The sequence below is a fragment of the Nelumbo nucifera genome, chromosome 1 (assembly GCF_055504915.1).
Source record: "Nelumbo nucifera cultivar China Antique chromosome 1, China Antique-T2T, whole genome shotgun sequence".
Classification (NCBI taxonomy): domain Eukaryota; kingdom Viridiplantae; phylum Streptophyta; class Magnoliopsida; order Proteales; family Nelumbonaceae; genus Nelumbo; species Nelumbo nucifera.
This window is the reverse complement of record NC_142649.1, coordinates 79,504,461-79,524,036: the sequence shown is the minus strand read 5'-3', so window position 1 is coordinate 79,524,036 and position 19,576 is coordinate 79,504,461. Positions and strand designations below refer to the sequence as shown.

Here is a 19,576-nt window from a genome sequence, read left to right as displayed (position 1 = left end):
ATGTTTTAGTTCTCAATATACTAAAAATCAAGGTTTTTAAAACTGAACTGAATAGGGAATTTTTATGCGGTCAGGTTCCCAAGTCAAATGGTCTGGCCGTCCAGTTTGAATGGATGGCCCATTTTGACAAAAATAAAAACAAAAAAATGGCCAAAAATCATTGTCCAGATCGACAGTTTGACCTTTTAGGTCAGTGAAGCGGTTCACTGACCAAAGTAGCAGATTTTTGCCAAAAGACAGTTTCGAGGTGAAACGGAACCATTCAAGTGGCCAGTTCCTAATTTTTTTGGTCCGATTTTGAAAACACTACTAAAAATTTGAAATATGTTATAATGTTTTCATCATCAACATCATAAATTTTGGCTTCAAAAAAATACATCATATATTCTGATGTTTTTCATCACCAATTAGTATATGTTTAAATTAACCATTTAGCATGTTATTATTTATTTTATATTAAAATTTTAATAGTCAATCTAAATAATATATTAGATTTAGATCAATGATGACAATGGTAGGTTATTCATAAATCCAACTATTCCAAATACAAGTCATATGCAAATGGAACTATTAATATCAAAGAATCAATTATTATATTTTAGTTATTCATTAGTTTTATAAATCACTAAAAAATTGTGACATGTGAACAATTATACGAGTAAAATACATGAATCATCAAAACTTCAAATTCAACCATGTTATTTTAAATATGAGAAAACATTTTTAGATTAAATTTATTTAACTATTAAAAATCAAATACATACATGGTCCATTGATCTTAATATACTAACTAATTACTTTCTACAAAGTACAGGTAAAAATTTTGAAACGCTGCCCTCTTCGACACCACATTCTAACTTAATTTCAACATTTGATTACTATTCCAGTCATAGTGGTTCCAATTTGCAATTTGTTTAGACTTCAGACAAAAGCAAAAGCTAATTAATCCCTCCAAAATAAGAGATTTTAGGTAATGATTAGAAGAGTGTGAAATAATAAACAAAAGCTAATCCCTCCAAAATCAGAGATTTGAAGTAATGATTCGAAGGGTGCGAGATAATTGATTACATGCCCGCAAAGATTGTGGGGGATGGCGGATGGGGACTCCTTTTCTTTTCTTTCTTAAAGCCTTATTAGGCTTATTCCACGGTGCACAGTAACATGAGAATTGGGATATGATCGTTAGAGTGCTCCTCACACCGATCCTACAGTTGTATCTCCTCACATGGAGGCACATCCGCTGTGCATTGAGAATATCTACCGTGAATAATATTCCCAATATATGGTAGGATATGTGTGCGAGGAGCAGATTCAATCTGGCATCTCATTTTGTATTGGAAACATTTCCTATGAATAATACTATATGATTGGTACATGTAGGATAAATGTTTCTAATATATGATTGGTACATGCTGTGGAGATTAGATTGGGCCCACACAGAGGGTACTTCACAAGCGCCCCACATGCATATCTCAACGTGTATTGCGAACATCTCTCGTCATATCAGAGATGTTCTAAATACGCAAGTGGATGGTGCCATGGGTGCTTGTGGGGCACCCTCTATGGGGCGTCAATTTAATCTCCATGCTATGGGGCCAGTGTGAGGAGTTGTAGAGGAGCCGTTGCTGCTAAAATTTGCAGTGATGGCAGTGGAGATGTAGGATGGAATAGGGGAAAAGTTTTTGCGACTGCTATGGGGAAGATGATTAGAAAAAAGAAAAAAAGTTAGGGATATGGAGAGTAATAGGGACGGTAATCTATATACAAAAACGGAAAGGGCCTTTGTTAATAAGACGACGTGGCCTTCTAGGATTGCTGTTCACGTATTTATATTTTGTCCTCTTTCATTTTTCGTCTCAGTCAGTCACGTATGAAAGTATGAAATATTTTTCTTTTTCCACCACACTCCACCGATCAATAGAATAAGCGAAATATCGCAACTTTCCTAAACGACAGCTATCAACACTTGAACAGCACCATCGTTCGTTAAACAATAAGCACCGATACATCCAAAATCAAGCAAACACCGCCATTGATCTTTCACCACTCATTTTTCTTCGCTATCTAATGGTCTTTCGATCTGTGTGCTAATCTCTCGTTAATTGTTCACCGCCAGACACCAAACTGGAACTATTATATAAATCAAAGACTACTAAGCTACGGAAAATATTCAAAAAGGTTTTGTAACCTTTTCTCTGAAGCATTTCCCTCTTCTGGTAAGCTGCTACTAAGATTCTGGGATCTGAGATATGGGAGAAGGCTTCTTCGAGGAAGCAGCAAAGCGGTCTTCTGTGGTTGGATGAGAACTAGAGAGGTGAGAAAACTCAATCATCGTTGTTGTCTATCAAAGAACTGGTGGAGCTCCTAGTGGATCAAATGGAACGATGACTCACATGATGAGTTTTAGAAGCTCATCTGTTTTTGTTCGACTGTCATAGATTCTAAGATAGTTCACTGTAGAAAGCTTGGAATTTTTTCTTTCTTTTTAGGTTAGAAAGGGAAAAGAAACCTGTTAATTGGAGAGTTATATTGTAAGTTCCAAATGGTTGAAGGTGGGAATAGGGAAGACACAAACACACTGGACTCCCCTGTGATTGGTTTTATTCTCCTTTGGATTTTTGTAATTTTGTGCCAGGTTTTCTCTTAATTTTTGCATTTTCGATCGGTATATGCTAAATAATTCATAGGTTTCGTATGTGTCACATGTTATAATTGTTGATTAATATGATACTTAGTTGTGATTTTGTGTGGATCCTGAATTATAAACATGGGGGAGCTCTTCGTACTAATTTAATTCCAGTACTGGGATTAAGATAAGACTCCTAAAACTGAGTTGGGGTAAAAAAATCGGAACGACTTGATCTGGACCCGTTTTGCTTTGTCTAGCATCCCATAAGAGGATCCCCTTTTTTCATTTATGACTTAGGATTTACATAAAATTTTTTAGTAGATAGGAGTTAATCAGCAATGGAAGGTATCCATTTAAACTGTCTGTGCGAATCTCATTAACAAAGAATCAAGTTGGGTAGGGGTGCAAATAGATCGGATTATCATTCAATTCTATTTGGTCAAATTCGGATCATCCCTGTTTCGATCTTTAAATTGGATCAGATATAATAGGATTCGATCAGAAATTGGATCTAATTTGGATTATCCCTATTCGATCTGATATATGTTATATATTTATTTATATAAATATATATATAATATATATTTATGTTATTTATCTATTTATACTGTACTTTTTATGAATTTGTTATATTATTCATTTTTTATAAATAACATGTATATATATATGTTGAAAATAATTAAAAAATACTTATATTTTTCTTTTTTTGTTTATTTAAATTGGTATATTTATTTTTCTTTTAATAATCTATTAATTTTTAAAGAAAAAAAATCAGATTGGATCAAATTCAAAGACCGACCTACCAATAGGATTTGAATTCAGATCGAGGCCTATCAGATTCGATCGGATCTTCAAATCGGATTGGATCCACCATGAACAATGTTGGATCATATTCGGATTACTCTGATTCAAATCTGAGCCGATCCGTTTGCATCTCTAGTGGTGGGTAACCTCCCCTTCTCTATTTTGTATTGAAATAAAAAAAAAAAAGGAAAATTCTCGATTAATACCATGTATTTTGGGCCTAATGCTTCTTTAGTCCTCGAACTTTAAAATACAATAATTCAATATCCAAACTTTCAAAACATACCAATCTAATACCTACCATTAACTAACCGTTAAGTGGCATATGAAAAGATCTACACAAATGTCAGCCGAAACTAAAAATCTTTCGTTTCTTCTTACTGAAAAACAAACTCCCTTCTAAAAGCTTGTTGAGAGCTGAGAGCTAGAGGTTTAAACACTGATGGTGGTTGCAGTTTCTGTGGTGAGGAAGACTTAAATCATGTTTTTAAGATGTGTGAGATGACTAACCAGATTTGGTCTGTCGTAGACCAAAGCATACTAGGCCCCAATGATTCGAATACAGACTTGCTAGCATGGTGGGCCGGAGAATATTCACGAAATCGATTTGAAAAACAAAAGTAATTTGGAGGAGAAGTATGTCTATATCTTTCACAAATATGAGAAAACAGAAATCAGAAAACATTTTCTAATATCGCAGACCCACCCCAAATTGTTTTGGAAAGAGCTCTAAAAAATATGGCTGAGTTTTATGAGTCTTATCAAGATCCAGGGACTTCAAGAGAGAAGAAAAGGTGGAGGGGTATTACTTGGATTCCCCCTGAACCTAGATCCATCAAAATAAACTTTGATGCTTCTTATTGTGTTTGGTGATCACATATTGTATCAAATATTGCTAGCCCTAACCATATATATTGATCATCGATGAATATTGATAGATATGGAATATTAACACTTTCCACATCAACCAGAAAACTAAAACAAAAAAAAAAGAAAAAGTAATAAAATATTAAAATTATTATTTTGAAACAATAATGAAATTCATATTGATCTATGCATATCTTAATCCTTCCATCATTTCCCGATATTTTTCAAATATATCTCGACAGTTTCCAACCATTTTGATTTGTCACATGATCAATCTATTTGCCATGTTAGACAATGAGTGACACATCTTGCAAGGTTTCAAGTGTCCATACGGCAAAACACAAACAAATCACAACAATAAAATCAAAGCTGTTTGATGTATTGTTATGGCCCCACCTTAAATTACATTAGGTGACATATTGGTAGGGCCATTGACTATGTCAATACATCCAAGTCCTTGGTTCTCAGTACTATAACCAAGATTTTAAAAACCAATTTAGAAGTAAAATTGTTCTGAACACTAGTTTTTGGGTTGACGGTTTGATCATCTAATTTGAAGGGATAATCTATTTTGACAAAAAAATTAAAATAAAAAAAATAGATAAAAATTATTGAATGGGTAGAAGGGATCAATGGTTGATAAAAATTGAGGTCGGTTCAATCCAACTACCTGAAATAGCAAAAGGTAAAATTTAAAAGAAAAAAGAAATTTATTTAACAATAACACATAAAATAAGAAAGTTAGGGTTGCAACCGATAATTATTCTTACATGATTTTTCCCCTTTTTGCCCTGTTTGATTGTCACTATTAAATTGGCATTTTTTCCGATTAAGGAAAGAGAAAAAGAAAATATAATAAATACAATTTTTCATATAATCCTTTTTTGGTAAAAAGTTGGGGGTTATGGATTCCCGCATACTACAAACCAACCGTCGACATGGGATGGATGATGAGTTACGCCATTCCCATTAAAAGTCTTAAACGGGTTAAGGTAATCGGGTCCGGGTCAGATTCTCAGAAACAAACAGATGGATCAGCATTGGATGATCGAATCATTTTTTCTCGAAAGCATTAGGCAAAGAAAATCCATTCAACAAAATCAATTATAATCAGTAGGCAAAATCCCTTAAAAGCAGCTTTAATCGTGGATGATGTTGATGCTCAGAATGGCTGAGGATAACATTGTCAATTCGCTCCTAAGCCAAGGTGAAACTGAGGTATCCAAGGTGTTCGGGGTCCGAGGTGTTTAAGGTTCGAGGTGCCCAAGGTTCGAGGAGGCTAAGGTATCTGGGCCGATGTATTCAGGGTCCGAGGACTAATAGGTCAATCCTGCGAAAAGGACAATGTTAGAGGCTCTGGGTGGCAATCTGAGGCAAAGACTCCAACAGTCAAGTTAATATTAAGAGGTGCGGAGTGAACAAGATTCGAGGTATGAACACCCAGACGAGGCCACAAGAAAGAATAGAAGATCTCGAGTGCGAACTAAAGAACTTAAGTTCAAATCCCTTACCTTGAGGGGGTCACCTCCTATTTACACTTGAAGCCGTCTGGAGATAGGTGAACTCGGATGATCGGGATGCAGTCCATATGCGAGGAGTGTGGCTATCGGAGGCCGTTAGGTGACCCCACGCTATTTACTTCCCGAAACCCGCCGAGGTCTGCCTCGTGCACACCCTGATTGGATCTGTTCTGACTTGCGCCAACACGTGTAGGCCCACGATGGGATGGGGCCATCTGCACCTACATCAAACACGTAACATTAAATATAGTAACATATCTTGAGTTACCAATTAAAAAAAATAAGAAAAAAAACGTTGTAAATTTGTATCCAAAAATAGGGTAGTGAAAATATCAAAGTCAACGTATGTAAATAAATAGAGATTGGATTAAAAGGGGAGTTGGGGTCACTATTACTATTATAGCTTGCATTTTTGGTGCGCGTATTCGTCTCCATCCTTTTTCTAAAGAATCTATATATCTACAAAACGATAACCCTTTCTTGTGGTCTATATACCATCGTACTCATCTACAATAGTGTTATAGAGCATTTGAGCAATATTGAAAAGGTGAGAGATGGGCTAAGCTAGCGTCCAACATCTAGCCCAGTTGAAGAGAGAAACGCATTGTCCCTGTGATCTTGCTTTGTGTTTCTAGTGTGTGTGTGTGACTCTGTCTCTGACCTCTGTGTGAGTATGTAGAGAGAGAGAGAGAGAAACCCAAAGTCCGGTGCACCATTCCTTAAGTCTTAACTTCTTCCCGGCATTATTACCCAATGGAACCGTCCCTGAACAGTAACGGTTGTCATGACTACGACATTATCAGGTGGTTCGAAGAGGTGGCAGAAAACGCTGGATTCGTTCAGACCCAGACTCTGCGACGAATTATTGAACTGAATTTTAACACCGAATACCTCAGGAAATGGCTGGGGGATATTAAAGTCCAAGATATGGACTCCACTGCCCTGGAAGCCCTTTACACCTCCTTAGTTCCTCTTGCTTCCCATGCGGATTTAGAGCCTTACATCCAGAGAATTGCAGATGGGGATTCATCTCCAATCCTCACTCAAGAACCCATCTCCCTTCTTTCCCTAAGGTTGGTCGCTCCTCCTCTTCTTCTTTTGTTTTATATTCTGGTCCTGTTTTTGTTGTTATTTATCAGGGGTCCAAGTTTTGAGGATGAAGAATAGATGTCTAACTAACTCTCTGTTTTCTGTTTTATTATCCATTTACTATTTCATTTCTTTTATTTCAAACGTTAAAAGAGAAACTCCAATTTTTCTGTTACAAAGCCTGAAATCGTTTCACACTTTCTTTTCTGCCAATGGTTATTAGTTCGGGAACCACAGAAGGAAGACAAAAGTACGTACCCTTCACTCGACATAGCGCTCAAACTACTCTTCAGATTTTCAGGTTGGCAGCCGCTCACCGATCGAGGTCTGCCTCTGACCTTAATACTCTCTCTCTCTCTCTCTCTCTCTTTTCTGATGCGAAGTGCTCTGTTCAAACTTCATTTTCTTCCTAAAATTTATATTATATTAGCAATAAGAAAAACTCCGTTTCTTTACTTTTTTACTTCAAATGATTTTCTTCTTGCTCCTGCTTGTAATCAATTGGGGTTCACAGCTACACTCGTCTTAGGTCCCAATTCCGTGTTTAATTTCGCAGTTCACTTATCTAGTTTCTCACTCTTCCTCTTCTTCTGATTTGATTATTTGCATCAGGATTTACCCAATAAGAGCAGGAGGGAGGATCCTTGAATTCATTTATAGCAGCAGACAATTCAAAACGAAGGGAGGTTTAACAGCGGGAACAGCAACAACCCACTACTACGAAAGTGAGGAGTTCAAGATAAAACAGAAGAAAACAAAGTCATTTACTTGCAGTCCGAAGGAAATAATTTCAGGTGGAGACTACAAACAATCGACATACTGTCATCTTCTGCTTGGCCTTGTTTTCTGTGATGAGGTGGAGTTCATCACCTCCACATTTGCCTACAGCATAGTGCAGGCATTTACAACCTTCGAAGAGGTATGGAAGGACATATGCAGAGACATCAAAGACGGCACTCTGAGTTCAAGAATCACCGTACCGAGCATGAGAAAAGCTGTGCTGGAGGTTCTCTCTCCGAATCCATCCCTGGCTTTAACGATTGAAAAGAAATGCAATGAGCTAGAATCGTTGGATTGGTTCTCTGTGATTCCCAAGCTATGGCCGAATGCTAAATATGTTTATTCGATAATGACGGGATCGATGCAACCTTATTTGAAGAAACTAAGGCGTTATGCAGGGAATTTACCTCTAGTGAGTGCTGACTATGGATCCACAGAGAGTTGGATTGGGGTTAATGTGGATCCCTCTTTTACTCCAGAGAATGTTACTTTTGCAGTAATACCCACCTTCTCTTACTTCGAATTTATACCTCTTTATAGGCAGAACCAAGAAAGCAATTCAGCCATTGATGATTTTATGGAAGCTGAGCCTGTACCACTCTCTCAAGTTAAGATTGGACAAGAATATGAGGTTGTCCTCACCACTTTTACAGGTCTCTCTCTCTCTCTCTCTCTCTCTCTCTCTCTCTCTCTCTCTCTCTCTCTCTCTCTCTGTTTGGTTTCCCTCTACTCATAAAGCTTTATGAGTAGTTCCCATGCTTTATGAGTATGGGAACTATGGATTCTTAATTTCTAGTTTCTAGGGTACATGATCAATCCCAGAGCCATCAAATTGTTGGCCCAAGTCTTCTATGGAGACATAGATCAAGAGGGGATATTGGAGGTGTACTTACCTAAATTTATTTGTAGCTACTAGCTAGTTGCTCTTAGCTAGCTTGTTTCACCTAGAGACCTCAAGCTCAAAGGCTCAAACAACCGACAATTTAACAGAGCTGGCGTTCATTGAATGTGGACAGCCTTTGATGCGGAGGGGGAATATTCAAATTAAAGTAAATATCTTGGATCAATCCCATCTGTTTTTTCTCCTTTTTTTTTTTTAATTCATTCATGGTTGTGGATGAATTTGAAACCGAGTTACCATGGGTGTATTTTGTTTTGTGTGAGCAGGCCAGACCAGACCTTCGCTTGCCACTTTTAAATGTCTTGTGTTGCTTTTAATCTTTTCTACTGTTTGGAAAAAGGAAGGGTCACTTTCTTATGTAAGTGCAATGCTTTAACCCGTTGGATCGAATGATCGATCACCTCTTTTAATTAATTTGACTCTTCTATCATTTCAGGTCTCTATAGATACAAGTTGGGAGACGTGGTGGAGGTGGCTGGGTTTTACAAAGGAACCCCCAAACTGAACTTTATTTGCAGAAGAAAGCTAATTCTAACGGTAAACATTGACAAGAATACAGAGAAGGACCTTCAGCTGGTGGTGGAGAGGGGTTCTCAGCTGCTGAGCAAGACAAAGGCTGAGCTAGTGGACTTCACCAGTCATGCCGACGTGAAAAATCAACCAGGGCACTACAAGATTTACTGGGAGATAAAGGGTGAAGTGGAGGAGGATGTGCTGAGGGAGTGCTGCAGGGAGATGGACGCAGCGTTTGTGGATCATGGGTATGTGGTTTCGAGGAGGGCCAATTCAATCGGACCACTAGAACTGTGCATTGTGGAGAGTGGGACATTTAAGAAGATATTGGATCACTTTGTAGGGAATGGAGCAGCACTGAGCCAGTTCAAGACACCCAGGTGCACTAGCAACGAGGTCCTCCTCAGAATTCTCAATGTCTGCACCATTAAAAGGTTCCGCAGCACGGCTTATGGTTATGGGGGGTGATGAATTGATGATGATTGATGAGCAACACCAACCAATTTTACTTATCTAATCAATTATCAGTGGTTTTCTGTTTGTGATTCCATTCCTCAATAATTAAACAGATGGTGATACCGTTTACTGTTTTCAGAATTCTGATGTCCACACTCCACATAACATAACGCCAATAGTTAAATTCCAATTTAAGTTTCATCTGCATGCCAGAGAACAAAAAGCAAAGTGCATGGTGCATGGTGCATGCACCCACATAAATACCCCATTCGACACAGGAGTCAGGACTGGTTAATTTGATTGGTTGATTCATAAAATACGACAATGCTTGCCAATGGCTCTGTCGTCAACATGATTGCAAGCTTTCTGTGATATATCACATAGGCGCCGCTTCAGCATTTCTCCCATTATATGAATACGTTGTGCGTGCCTACTCTATCTTGTCGTTGGATAAGTTTCATTTTAGCACTTTCTCTAACACGTAGGTATTTATTTACTGTTTTAATAATGTGGTGCCTAATAGTGTCTATGGGGTGTTTAGGGTTCCGTCAATCAAACCATAGACAATTTTTGCAAACTGAATTGGTATTATTGGTTTTTCAATTTCTCCAAACTGAAACTGAACTGGTACCACCAGTTAACCGGTCCATTGGTTTCAGTTTTTGACCGGTTTGGTTCTTCGATTTTTTTGTTTTTTATATTTATAATATATATTATATAAATATATGTATAATATAATATTATAAATAATAAATGATATAATATATTATAAAAATTATAAAAATATATAGTATATATAATATATTTATAAATATAATATATGTATATATTTATATATATATAATGCATATATTTATATATAATATATAGAAAATATGTGACATATTTACAATATATATATATATATATATATATATTATTCAGTTTAGTTAACCATCATTTTTTTTCTAGCATAACCGATAACCAAATCGATCATTCAATTTTTCAAAAATACCAAATCGAAACCGAATTAATTAATTCGATCGAGTTTTCATAAACATCCCTAACTAATAAGGCTAAGTATCAATAAACGGATTAATCATTATTTTTCTGACAAATCGTTTTGTCAATAAATGTATACGGTTCCAAACACCGACATACATAATCAGTGAGTGGGCATGGGCATCCTACTCTGCCCCACCACGGATTCTCTTCTGTACCAAAAACGACAGTAGTTATTTATCATTTTATGATATTGTTAGGAGGGAAATCATGTTTGTCCTTCTTGCGCTTGTGTCTTTCTCATCAGTAGCGGTAATGGATATGGTTTTATGGATTTTGTGGTGGTGCCTGCGCCCTGCACATCAGATGATGATGAGACTTCTCAGTGTAGGGTAGGAAACTAAACGACCTGCTAGAATTCTTCTACGTGGCAGTTCTAGCATAAGCCCTTGCCACGTGGTTGAATTAATTAGAAATTTACAAAGATGATGTGGACTAAGAATGAAAATACAGTCAAACACCAGTCTTCCACGTGGCATAAATGGTGGGTTTCAGCAATAGTACTTGCCCAGATCAATTCACAAGTGTAATACATCATCTATTGGAACTCGGATCTCCCGAAAACAAAAGCAGTGCAAACATCCAGTCGGCAGTCGCACATCGGAAATATTTCCAGTGTCATCTATTCTACTGCTATTGGTATGTTTTCGTTGTTAAAATTACTCCTAATAAGCGCCATTGAAGTTGGACAGTGTGGCCCTCCACAACGACTTCGGATACGCTGGCCATCAGAACTCCACAACTCAGTACGTGAAGATGCATTATTCAACGGTCTCTCTCAATATATAGATGTATCCCTTTCTATGAATAATGTATATCAGCATCTATTATGTATATCTATATAAATATATTAAGTTGAAATCTATACTTAAGAAAGTCTTACCAGGAGGGAAATAGAATCTTCCAGTATTTTTTGCCTTTTTTTCATAAAAATTACAGGAGTGCCATTCTCTACCAACTCTCTCTCTTTTACTTTTTTTTTTCTCTCAAATTAGAACAATGCCACTCTCTCCTACCAATTCTCTCTCTCTCTCTTGCTTTTTTTTTTTAAATTATAAGAATGCCACTTTCTCTCCTACCAATTCTCTCTCTCTCTTTCTTACAAATTACGAGAATGCCATCTCTCTCTCTCTCTCTCTCCTTATAAATTATAAGAATGCCGCTCTCTCTCCAACTAAGAGAGACCTCAGCTTGGCATTTTGGCTACCAGGGGACTTGCAATCAAAGGTAGTCGAGTTCGAGCCGAGTGGAGCTCGAACTTCTAAGTTCAAGCTCAAGTCTCTAATTTGAATCGAACTTGAACTAGACAACACTTCGACCACTAAGGGAGACCTCAGTCACTAAGGGAGATCTCGACCTTACAAGAAATACTAAGGACCTAAAACCAAACCAGACCCAATAGGGTCTGTAATTTTAGACTCAAAACCAAACTAATCAGTTTTCAAGACAAGTGGGTTTGACCCAATGGACAGTAGAACCAGTTTCAAACTAATAATAATCAAGACAATATATTAAGAACCAAAATCAACCCAATCGGTTCGGGTCTATCAGGTCGGGCCCGACTCACTAACATCCCTAGGCCATAGGAAATGCAGCACAGACTTTCAAAAGTGGACAGCCAAAGACCAAACATGCTTTGAGAATATCTCCCCATAAAAAAGCATACAAGTATGGAGATATTCCCAATGCGGGGCTGTAAAAGGTTGTGATCATTGAAGCTGATGTCATTTTCTCCATGGAAAAAGTGTTATTCTTACAAAACTAATGAATGGACCATATCCAACTTCATCCACTTGATCAACTATTTTCCGAGTTAATAGCATTGTCGCAAGTATTGAACTTCAATTTTGAATTTTGAGAAGCAAACATAATCGATTTTGTGTAAAAAATCAAAATAAAAATAAAATTTGGAGTAAAGATCTTACATGAATGAGTTTGTTTTCATTCGTTTATGAAATTGCCAAATCAGCAAAAAAATAAAATTTGTTCTTGAACCATAATTTTTTTTCAGTGGAACAAAAACAAAATGGTAATGATTTGAAACCATCAAATTGATGTAACCAAATGAAAATCAATATCTATCTATCTATATCTATATCTATATAAATATATTAAGCTGAAATGTGTATCTTAGGCATGAGGACGAGGGAAATGGAATCTAACAGTATTTTTTGCCTTTTTCTCATATAAATTACAAGAATGCCACTCTCTACCAACTCTCTCTCTCTCTTTTGCTTTTTTCTTTCAAATTACAAGAATGTCATTCTCTCTCCGATTGAGGGAGACCTCAGCTCGGCACCTCGACTGATAGGAGACTTGCAATCAAAGGTAGTCGAGTTCGAGCCGAGCCGAGCTCGAACTTCTGAGCTCAAGCTCAAGTATCTAATTTGAATCAAGCTTGAGCTACAAGACACCTTGACCACTAAGAGTGACCTCGGCTCGGCACCTCGGTCACTAAGGGAGATCTCGGCTCAGCACCTCGACAACTGGGGGAAACCTCAGCTTGGCACCTTATCAACTAAGAGAGACATTAGCTCGACACCTCACCTACTAGGGAAACCTCAGCTCGACACTTCAGCAATTGAGGGAGACCTCAATTTGGCACCTCGGCAATTGAGGGAGACCTCGGCTGCTTAAGAGACCTGCAATCAAAGGTAGCCAAGCTCGAACTTCCAAGATTTTGACTCGAGCTCGAGCTCAAGTCTCTAATTCGAATTGAGCTCGAGCCTGATAGTTTAGCGAGCCCCTGCAACGCAGGGCCCCTTCTGCTAGTATATATATTAAAACGGGAACGGTCTTACTTAAGACAGAAATGGTATCCGCATGTGAACTTTCTTGCATCATGCGAATAAATGAGAAATAAGGTACCGGGGTTGAAATTCACATATTTATGTTTTGTCTTTTTTCGTTTATGGTTTGAATAATGTATGAAGGCTGAAGGTGTGACCTATCAAATACCAAAACTCCTTTGAACCCGGATCAACAAAAGTATACACTTGTTTCCTCTTCACCCCTGATTTGTTACCTGGCATCAACCACTTTGTGCTACTTTGAATACAGAGTTACAATGCTCCTCATTGGAGAACAGTTCCCAAAAACAATTGGCTCCGTCATTTCATGGTTGACTCCGATCCAACCTCATCTTCCTCTCGGGTTTCAGCTTTGTCTCCACCTATAAGCTCCACTCTAATTAATGACTCTATCTGATCACTCGTCAACCGTCTCTTCCTTTCTTGGTTATTGATATCACTAATATCATGATTATTACCGCTGCTACTCTTGTTACTCATCACCAGTGCCCACCTCTCCACAACTATCTCCGCCTCTAGACGATACTTCACCTCAATTCATGATAAAAGAAAATCAAATACGCATTACCCAAGTGTAGAGTGCAGACTAATAATATAAGAAGAACCTGAGAGTGAGGGGCCTAGGCCAGCAGAGGTGAAACCCATTACTCACCTAGAAATGGGTGGTTGTCATCATAGTCATATAGGAAGGTGAAGGTCTAGTAGTCTTTTTGAGGTGAAAGGGGTCTAATGTTGCTGTCCATTTTTTTGGTATCTCTGTCAAGCTAAAGCTATTGAATCAAGATGGAGCCCATCTCCATTGATGGAAAATGGGGTCAAGTGGGGATGGAGATTCTTAACTTCTCTCTCTCTCTCTCTCTCTCTCTCTTCTTGAGTTATGAAAGTGATCAGAATTTAGAAGGGAAGGCTCTCATGGAGTAAACCACCTCTTGGAGGTCCACCATGTAATTTATTAACTGGGTTTAAATATCAGACACCAAAATATTTGTGAAATCATTCATGTCAATGACTGGTATATATGTAGAGGGGGTTTCTACAATTCTACCTTCTCATGGGTTTCCCAATAAAAACGCTTATGAGTTATGATCACTAATGCTCATGTGTGTTTGTGTAGCGAGGGGTCTCTCCTGTTGTCATGCTTTGGTTGGTTTTAATGGTTTGGAATGAAGGCTCAGGTTTAGGAAGTGTATAGAGGGAGGAATCATGAGTCACTCCAAAACCATAACAGCCTCAGGAACCTTGAGCCTCAAATTTCAGAACTAGGTGGTACAACAGAAGGGACTACTGAATGATGAAACTCTCCTTCCATTTGTTTGGATGTGTATTGTTCTTCTTTCTCCTACTACTTCTTAGTCCTCCCCACCATTAATTAATCCAACTCTTTTTCTTTGTTTTATTGTTTATAGGGTGTTCTTTCTTGAGAGCAATTAAAACTAACCAGTTGACAACTACGTTCGCAAAGAAATTAAAAGAAGAAGAAAAAAGATAAAACAATTCCATGAAATTAGTATATACTAGATAATTAATATATAATAATCCTATCAACTTCAAAGTTCGTACTCAGATTTTTACCTGGCCTTCTATTTTATCCCTCACTCTTGTGCTTAGCATGGGTTACTTCGCTAGTTAATTAATAATTAGAATAGCCTTCCGAAGTTCCAACTTTCAAGCTATGAAGTTGATTTCTCTCTACCAACAAGAAAAAGGTTTGAGGTCGATTTCATTAATCAATTCACCCATTCATGGGTCCTTTGACTGGGTCCTCTACTTCTTAAGGACACTTGGCAATTTAGCATTGGTCCTTTCATCCCTCTTAGTGTTGGGAATAATCCCTAAATTTTTCTTTGTGAAAAAATCATAGAGATCTTAACCACAAATATCAAGCATGCAGTAGTAATAAAACAAATAACCAAAAACAGAGCAAGCAACAGTAGTAGACACCAAGTTTTTACATGGAAAACTCCTCAATGTAAGGGTAAAAACCATGGGACCAAAGTCCAAATCATCCACTATCAGCAATAGTAATGGGGCACAATGTTTTTCTATATAGTTACAACTAGATGATGAACATCAAGAAAGCTCTTGGATACTAATAACAGAAAGCATCATTCAGATGGATAACAAACATGAAATCTCTTACAAAATGTGGAATCACAACAATGGAAGCAAGAGGAGATGCTGAAAATGGATTTGTCTTCTTCGTTTTAGCCATTTCCTGTTCTCTAACATTTTCTAGAGATTTGTTAAAGTTGATAGAGTAGAGAGTAGGAGTGAGCTCTCTCCAATTCGTTGGTTAGCCAATGACGTGTTGGATTTCCTTGCAAGCCAATACAAAAAGTCTCTTAATCACTTTCCATTCCTTTCTTTTTGTCTTTTTCTTCTTTTCTTTTCTCTACCTTTATTAGTGGGTCTCACCTCATAAGGAGGGAACCCCAACAATCTCCCCTTCCCGACTTATAAGGAGGGTTGCACCATGCCCAAACCTATAATGCTTCTACAATATTCAAACTTTTCTTTCAGTAAGGCCTTGGTCATCATGTCTGGCCCATTCTTGTCAGTGTGAATATTTCAAGTTGAACTTCCTTTTCTTCAAGAACATTCTGAATCCAGTGATACCTCACACCAATATGTTTGGACTTAGAATGAGAGCTTGAATTCTTACACAAGTGAATGACACTCTAACTATCACAATGAAATGTAAATCTTTCTTGTTTCAAACCAAGTTCATTTAAGAACCTCTATCCACAATATCTCCTTGCAAACCTCTGTGACAGCTATATATTCAGCCTCTATAGTTGACAAGGCTAACCATTTTTGCAACTTGGACTGCCATGACATTGCTCCCCTAGAAGAAATGAACAAGAAACCTGATGTAGACTTTCTAGAGTCAATGCCACCTACCATATCAACATCTGCAAACCATTCAAACATAGGTTTACCACCACCAAAACACAAACATACTTTGGATGTACCTTTTAGATACTTGAGGATCCATTTCACTGTAAGCCAATGCTCTTTGTCTGGATAGGCAAGAAATCTACTAACCACACCAACCGCATGTGTTATGTCTGGCCTAGTACAAACCATAGCATACATGAGACTTCCAATGGCAGAGGCATAGGGAATGTTCTTCATTTCTCCTATTTCTTTCTCATTCTTTGGGCTTTGATCACCAGACAATCTGAAATGATTTGCCAATGGAGTACTAACGGGTTTTTCTTTATCCATGCAAAATCTCTCAAGCACCTTTTCTATATAGCTTTCTTGTGACAACCACAATCTCTTGGATTTCCAATCACGTGAGATTTTCATACCCAAGATTTGTTGGGATGGACCTAAGTCCTTCATGGAGAAAGACTTGCTTAACTTATTCTTTAACCTATCAATTTTTGTCTTATCTTGCCCAACAATCAATATGTCATCAACATATAGCAAAAGAATGACAAAATCATCACTAAAAAAATATTTAGTGAAAACACAATGATCTGAAGTTGTTTTACCATACCCATGCTCTGTCATGAATGATTCAAACTTCCGATACCATTGTCTTGGAGCTTGTTTCAAACCATACAAAATCTTCCTTAACTTGCAAACTATATGTTCTTTTCCTTTGACTTCAAATCCTTCCGGTTGTTCCATGTAGATGTCTTCTTCTCAATTACCATGAAGAAAAGTTGTTTTGACATTTAATTGTTAAACCTCCAAATCCATACTTGTGGCCAAGCCCAATGCAATACGTATTGATGACATTTTTACCACTGGAGAGAAAATTTCATCAAAATTGAGGCCCTTTTTTTATCCAAATCCCTTCATAACCAATGTTGCCTTGTACCTTGGTTGTAAACTCCTATCTTCATGCTTCAACCTGTATACCCATTTGTTCTTGAGTGCCTTTTTACCCTTGGGTAGTTCCACCAAATCATAGATATGATTATTATGCAAAAAGTCCATCTCCTCTTGCATAGCCTTGAACCATTCTTTCTTGTGCTCACTTTCTTGAGCCTCATGATAGCTTTCGGGTTCACCTGCATTTGAAAGCATTATGTACTCATTTGGTGGATATTTTCTCGATGGTTGATTAGATCTTCTTAATTCAGTTGGTGGCTCTTGAGAGGGTTGCTCCCCTTGTTCATCATCACCATCAATATCTCCATTAGGAACATTCTCATTATTTTCTGAGTTCACATTTTCTTGTTGCACATCTCCTCCATCATTTATGTGCACCAAGGGAGGAGATACAGGATCCAAGTCTACAAATTCACCATCATCTACTTGAAGCTTCTCAATCTTTTCAAAGTCTTTAATTGTTTGGTCTCCAAGAAAACACACTACTTGGTTAAGTCATCAAGCTTAGATTGCTCATCCTTGGGTATATACACAAATGCCTTGAAACCAAATACCTTGAGATGATCATAGGAAATATCATTTCTTGTCCATACCCTTTCAGCAACATAACTATTCAAAGAAACTGCAAAAGATAAATTAATCAAGTACACAGTTGTACACATTGCTTCTCCCCAATGACATCTTGGAAATTTTGCTTGTGACAACATGCATCTAACTCTCTCTAGAATGGTGTGTTTCATTCTCTCAGCTACACTATTTTGCTGTGGAGTCTTAGGGACTGATTGTTCATGTTGAATGCCATGGTTTTTATAATAATTCTGAAATTGACCTTCATACTCACCACCATTGTCAGTATGAATACACTTGAGAGGTCTATTTGTCTCTCTTTCAATCATAGCATAAAAAACTTTAAAGATATCTAATACTTGGTCTTTAGATTTCAAAGCATAAGCCCATACTTTTCTACTAGCATCATCTATAAAAGTAACAAAGTAAGATGCACCACCAAGAGTTTTGACTTTCATAGGCCCACAAACATCAGAATGAATTAGTTTTAAAACACGCTTTCTTCTATGAGGATGTGAGCTTTGAAATGAAACTCTATTTTGTTTACCAACTAAGCAATGAATGCAAATATTAAAATGAATACCTTTCATGCCAGTTAACAGATTTTTCTTGGCAAGAATTTGCATTCCCTTCTCGCTCATGTGACACAATCGTCTCTGTCACAATTCTATAGAGACTTCCTTCTCCATGATGTTCATTTCACCTTTGCAAACACGTCTCTGTGTACGGTAAAGAGTGCAACACCTATTGCCTTTTGCTATGACTAGAGACCCCTTGGATAGTCTCCATTTTCCATTGCCGAATTGATTATTAAAGCCTTCTTCATCTAGCTTCCCAGCTGAAATCAGATTCAAGCAAAAATCTGGAACATGTCTGACATCCTTGAGAACTAATTTATAACCTACGCCAGTCTCAAGGTAAATACCACCCATCCCCACAATTTTGGAAGTTCCACTGTTTCCCATTCTCATAACACCAAAATCACCTGTACTATAAGATATGAAATATTCCTTGTGAGGAGTAGCATGATAGGAAGCACCCGCATTAACAATCCAATCTGTCATGACATGCTAAATTAATGCACGACTCTTCACAACCTATGAGAACAATAATATCTCCACTTGTAACTGCAATAGTGTCATTTTCCTCATTTCTTTTACTTTTTTTCCTTTCTTTCTTGTTGTCTCCCTTCAGTTTTTGACACTCACTCTTGTAATGGCCTTATTTCTTGCAATGAAAGCATGTGATGTCTTTCCTTGACTTGGACTTGTCTTGGTTATGTGGACCTCTGCTTTGGCTTCTACCCCATCTCTCTATAAAGAGAGCATATGAATTTGGGTCTATTGATTTTCTTCTAATTTCTTCATTGAGCAAATTACTTCTTACCATGCTTGTTGTCACTATTCCATTGGGTGCAGAGTTATTGAGAGATATCACAAGTGTTTCCCAGCTTTCCGACAATGAACTAAGTAATAATAGAGCTTGAAGCTCATCATCCAACACCGTCTTTATTGAAGCTAATTGATTTACAATATCTTGCATTTGATTCAGGTGTTCGGTGATGAACGTACCTTCCTTGTAATTCAAATTTACAAGCTTTCTAATTAGGAAAGTCTTATTGCCGACAGTTTTCTTTTCATACAATTCTTCCAACTTGTTCCAAAGTGGAATAGTTAAGATTTTATTTTCTACAATGTGATAGACACTATCATCCAACCATTGTCTAATAAAAGCAAATACTTTTAAGTCAAGG

General features: G+C 37.4%; 1 protein-coding gene across 1 annotated transcript; it reads left to right on the top strand.

Moving 5' to 3' along the window:
• The first annotated feature begins 6,312 nt into the window (after positions 1-6,312).
• Positions 6,313-9,700, top strand: LOC104605630 (indole-3-acetic acid-amido synthetase GH3.10-like). The gene is made up of 4 exons (XM_010270467.3): positions 6,313-6,893; positions 7,133-7,234; positions 7,522-8,342; positions 9,027-9,700. The coding sequence occupies exons 1-4, from the start codon at positions 6,574-6,576 to the stop codon at positions 9,569-9,571; spliced, it is 1,788 nt and encodes a 595-aa protein (XP_010268769.1). The 5' UTR covers positions 6,313-6,573; the 3' UTR covers positions 9,572-9,700.
• Positions 9,701-19,576: the final 9,876 nt, after the last annotated feature.

What these genes read in the sequence shown, in the direction of transcription:
- LOC104605630 (XM_010270467.3), top strand. Translation starts at nt 6,574, where the DNA reads ATGGAACCGTCCCTGAACAGTAACGGTTGTCATGACTACGACATTATC. An exon ending in ATCTCCCTTCTTTCCCTAAG is followed by an intron (nt 6,894 to 7,132) that starts GTTGGTCGCTCC and finishes AATGGTTATTAG; the next exon opens with TTCGGGAACCACAGAAGGAA. An exon ending in TGTCCTCACCACTTTTACAG is followed by an intron (nt 8,343 to 9,026) that starts GTCTCTCTCTCT and finishes CTATCATTTCAG; the next exon opens with GTCTCTATAGATACAAGTTG.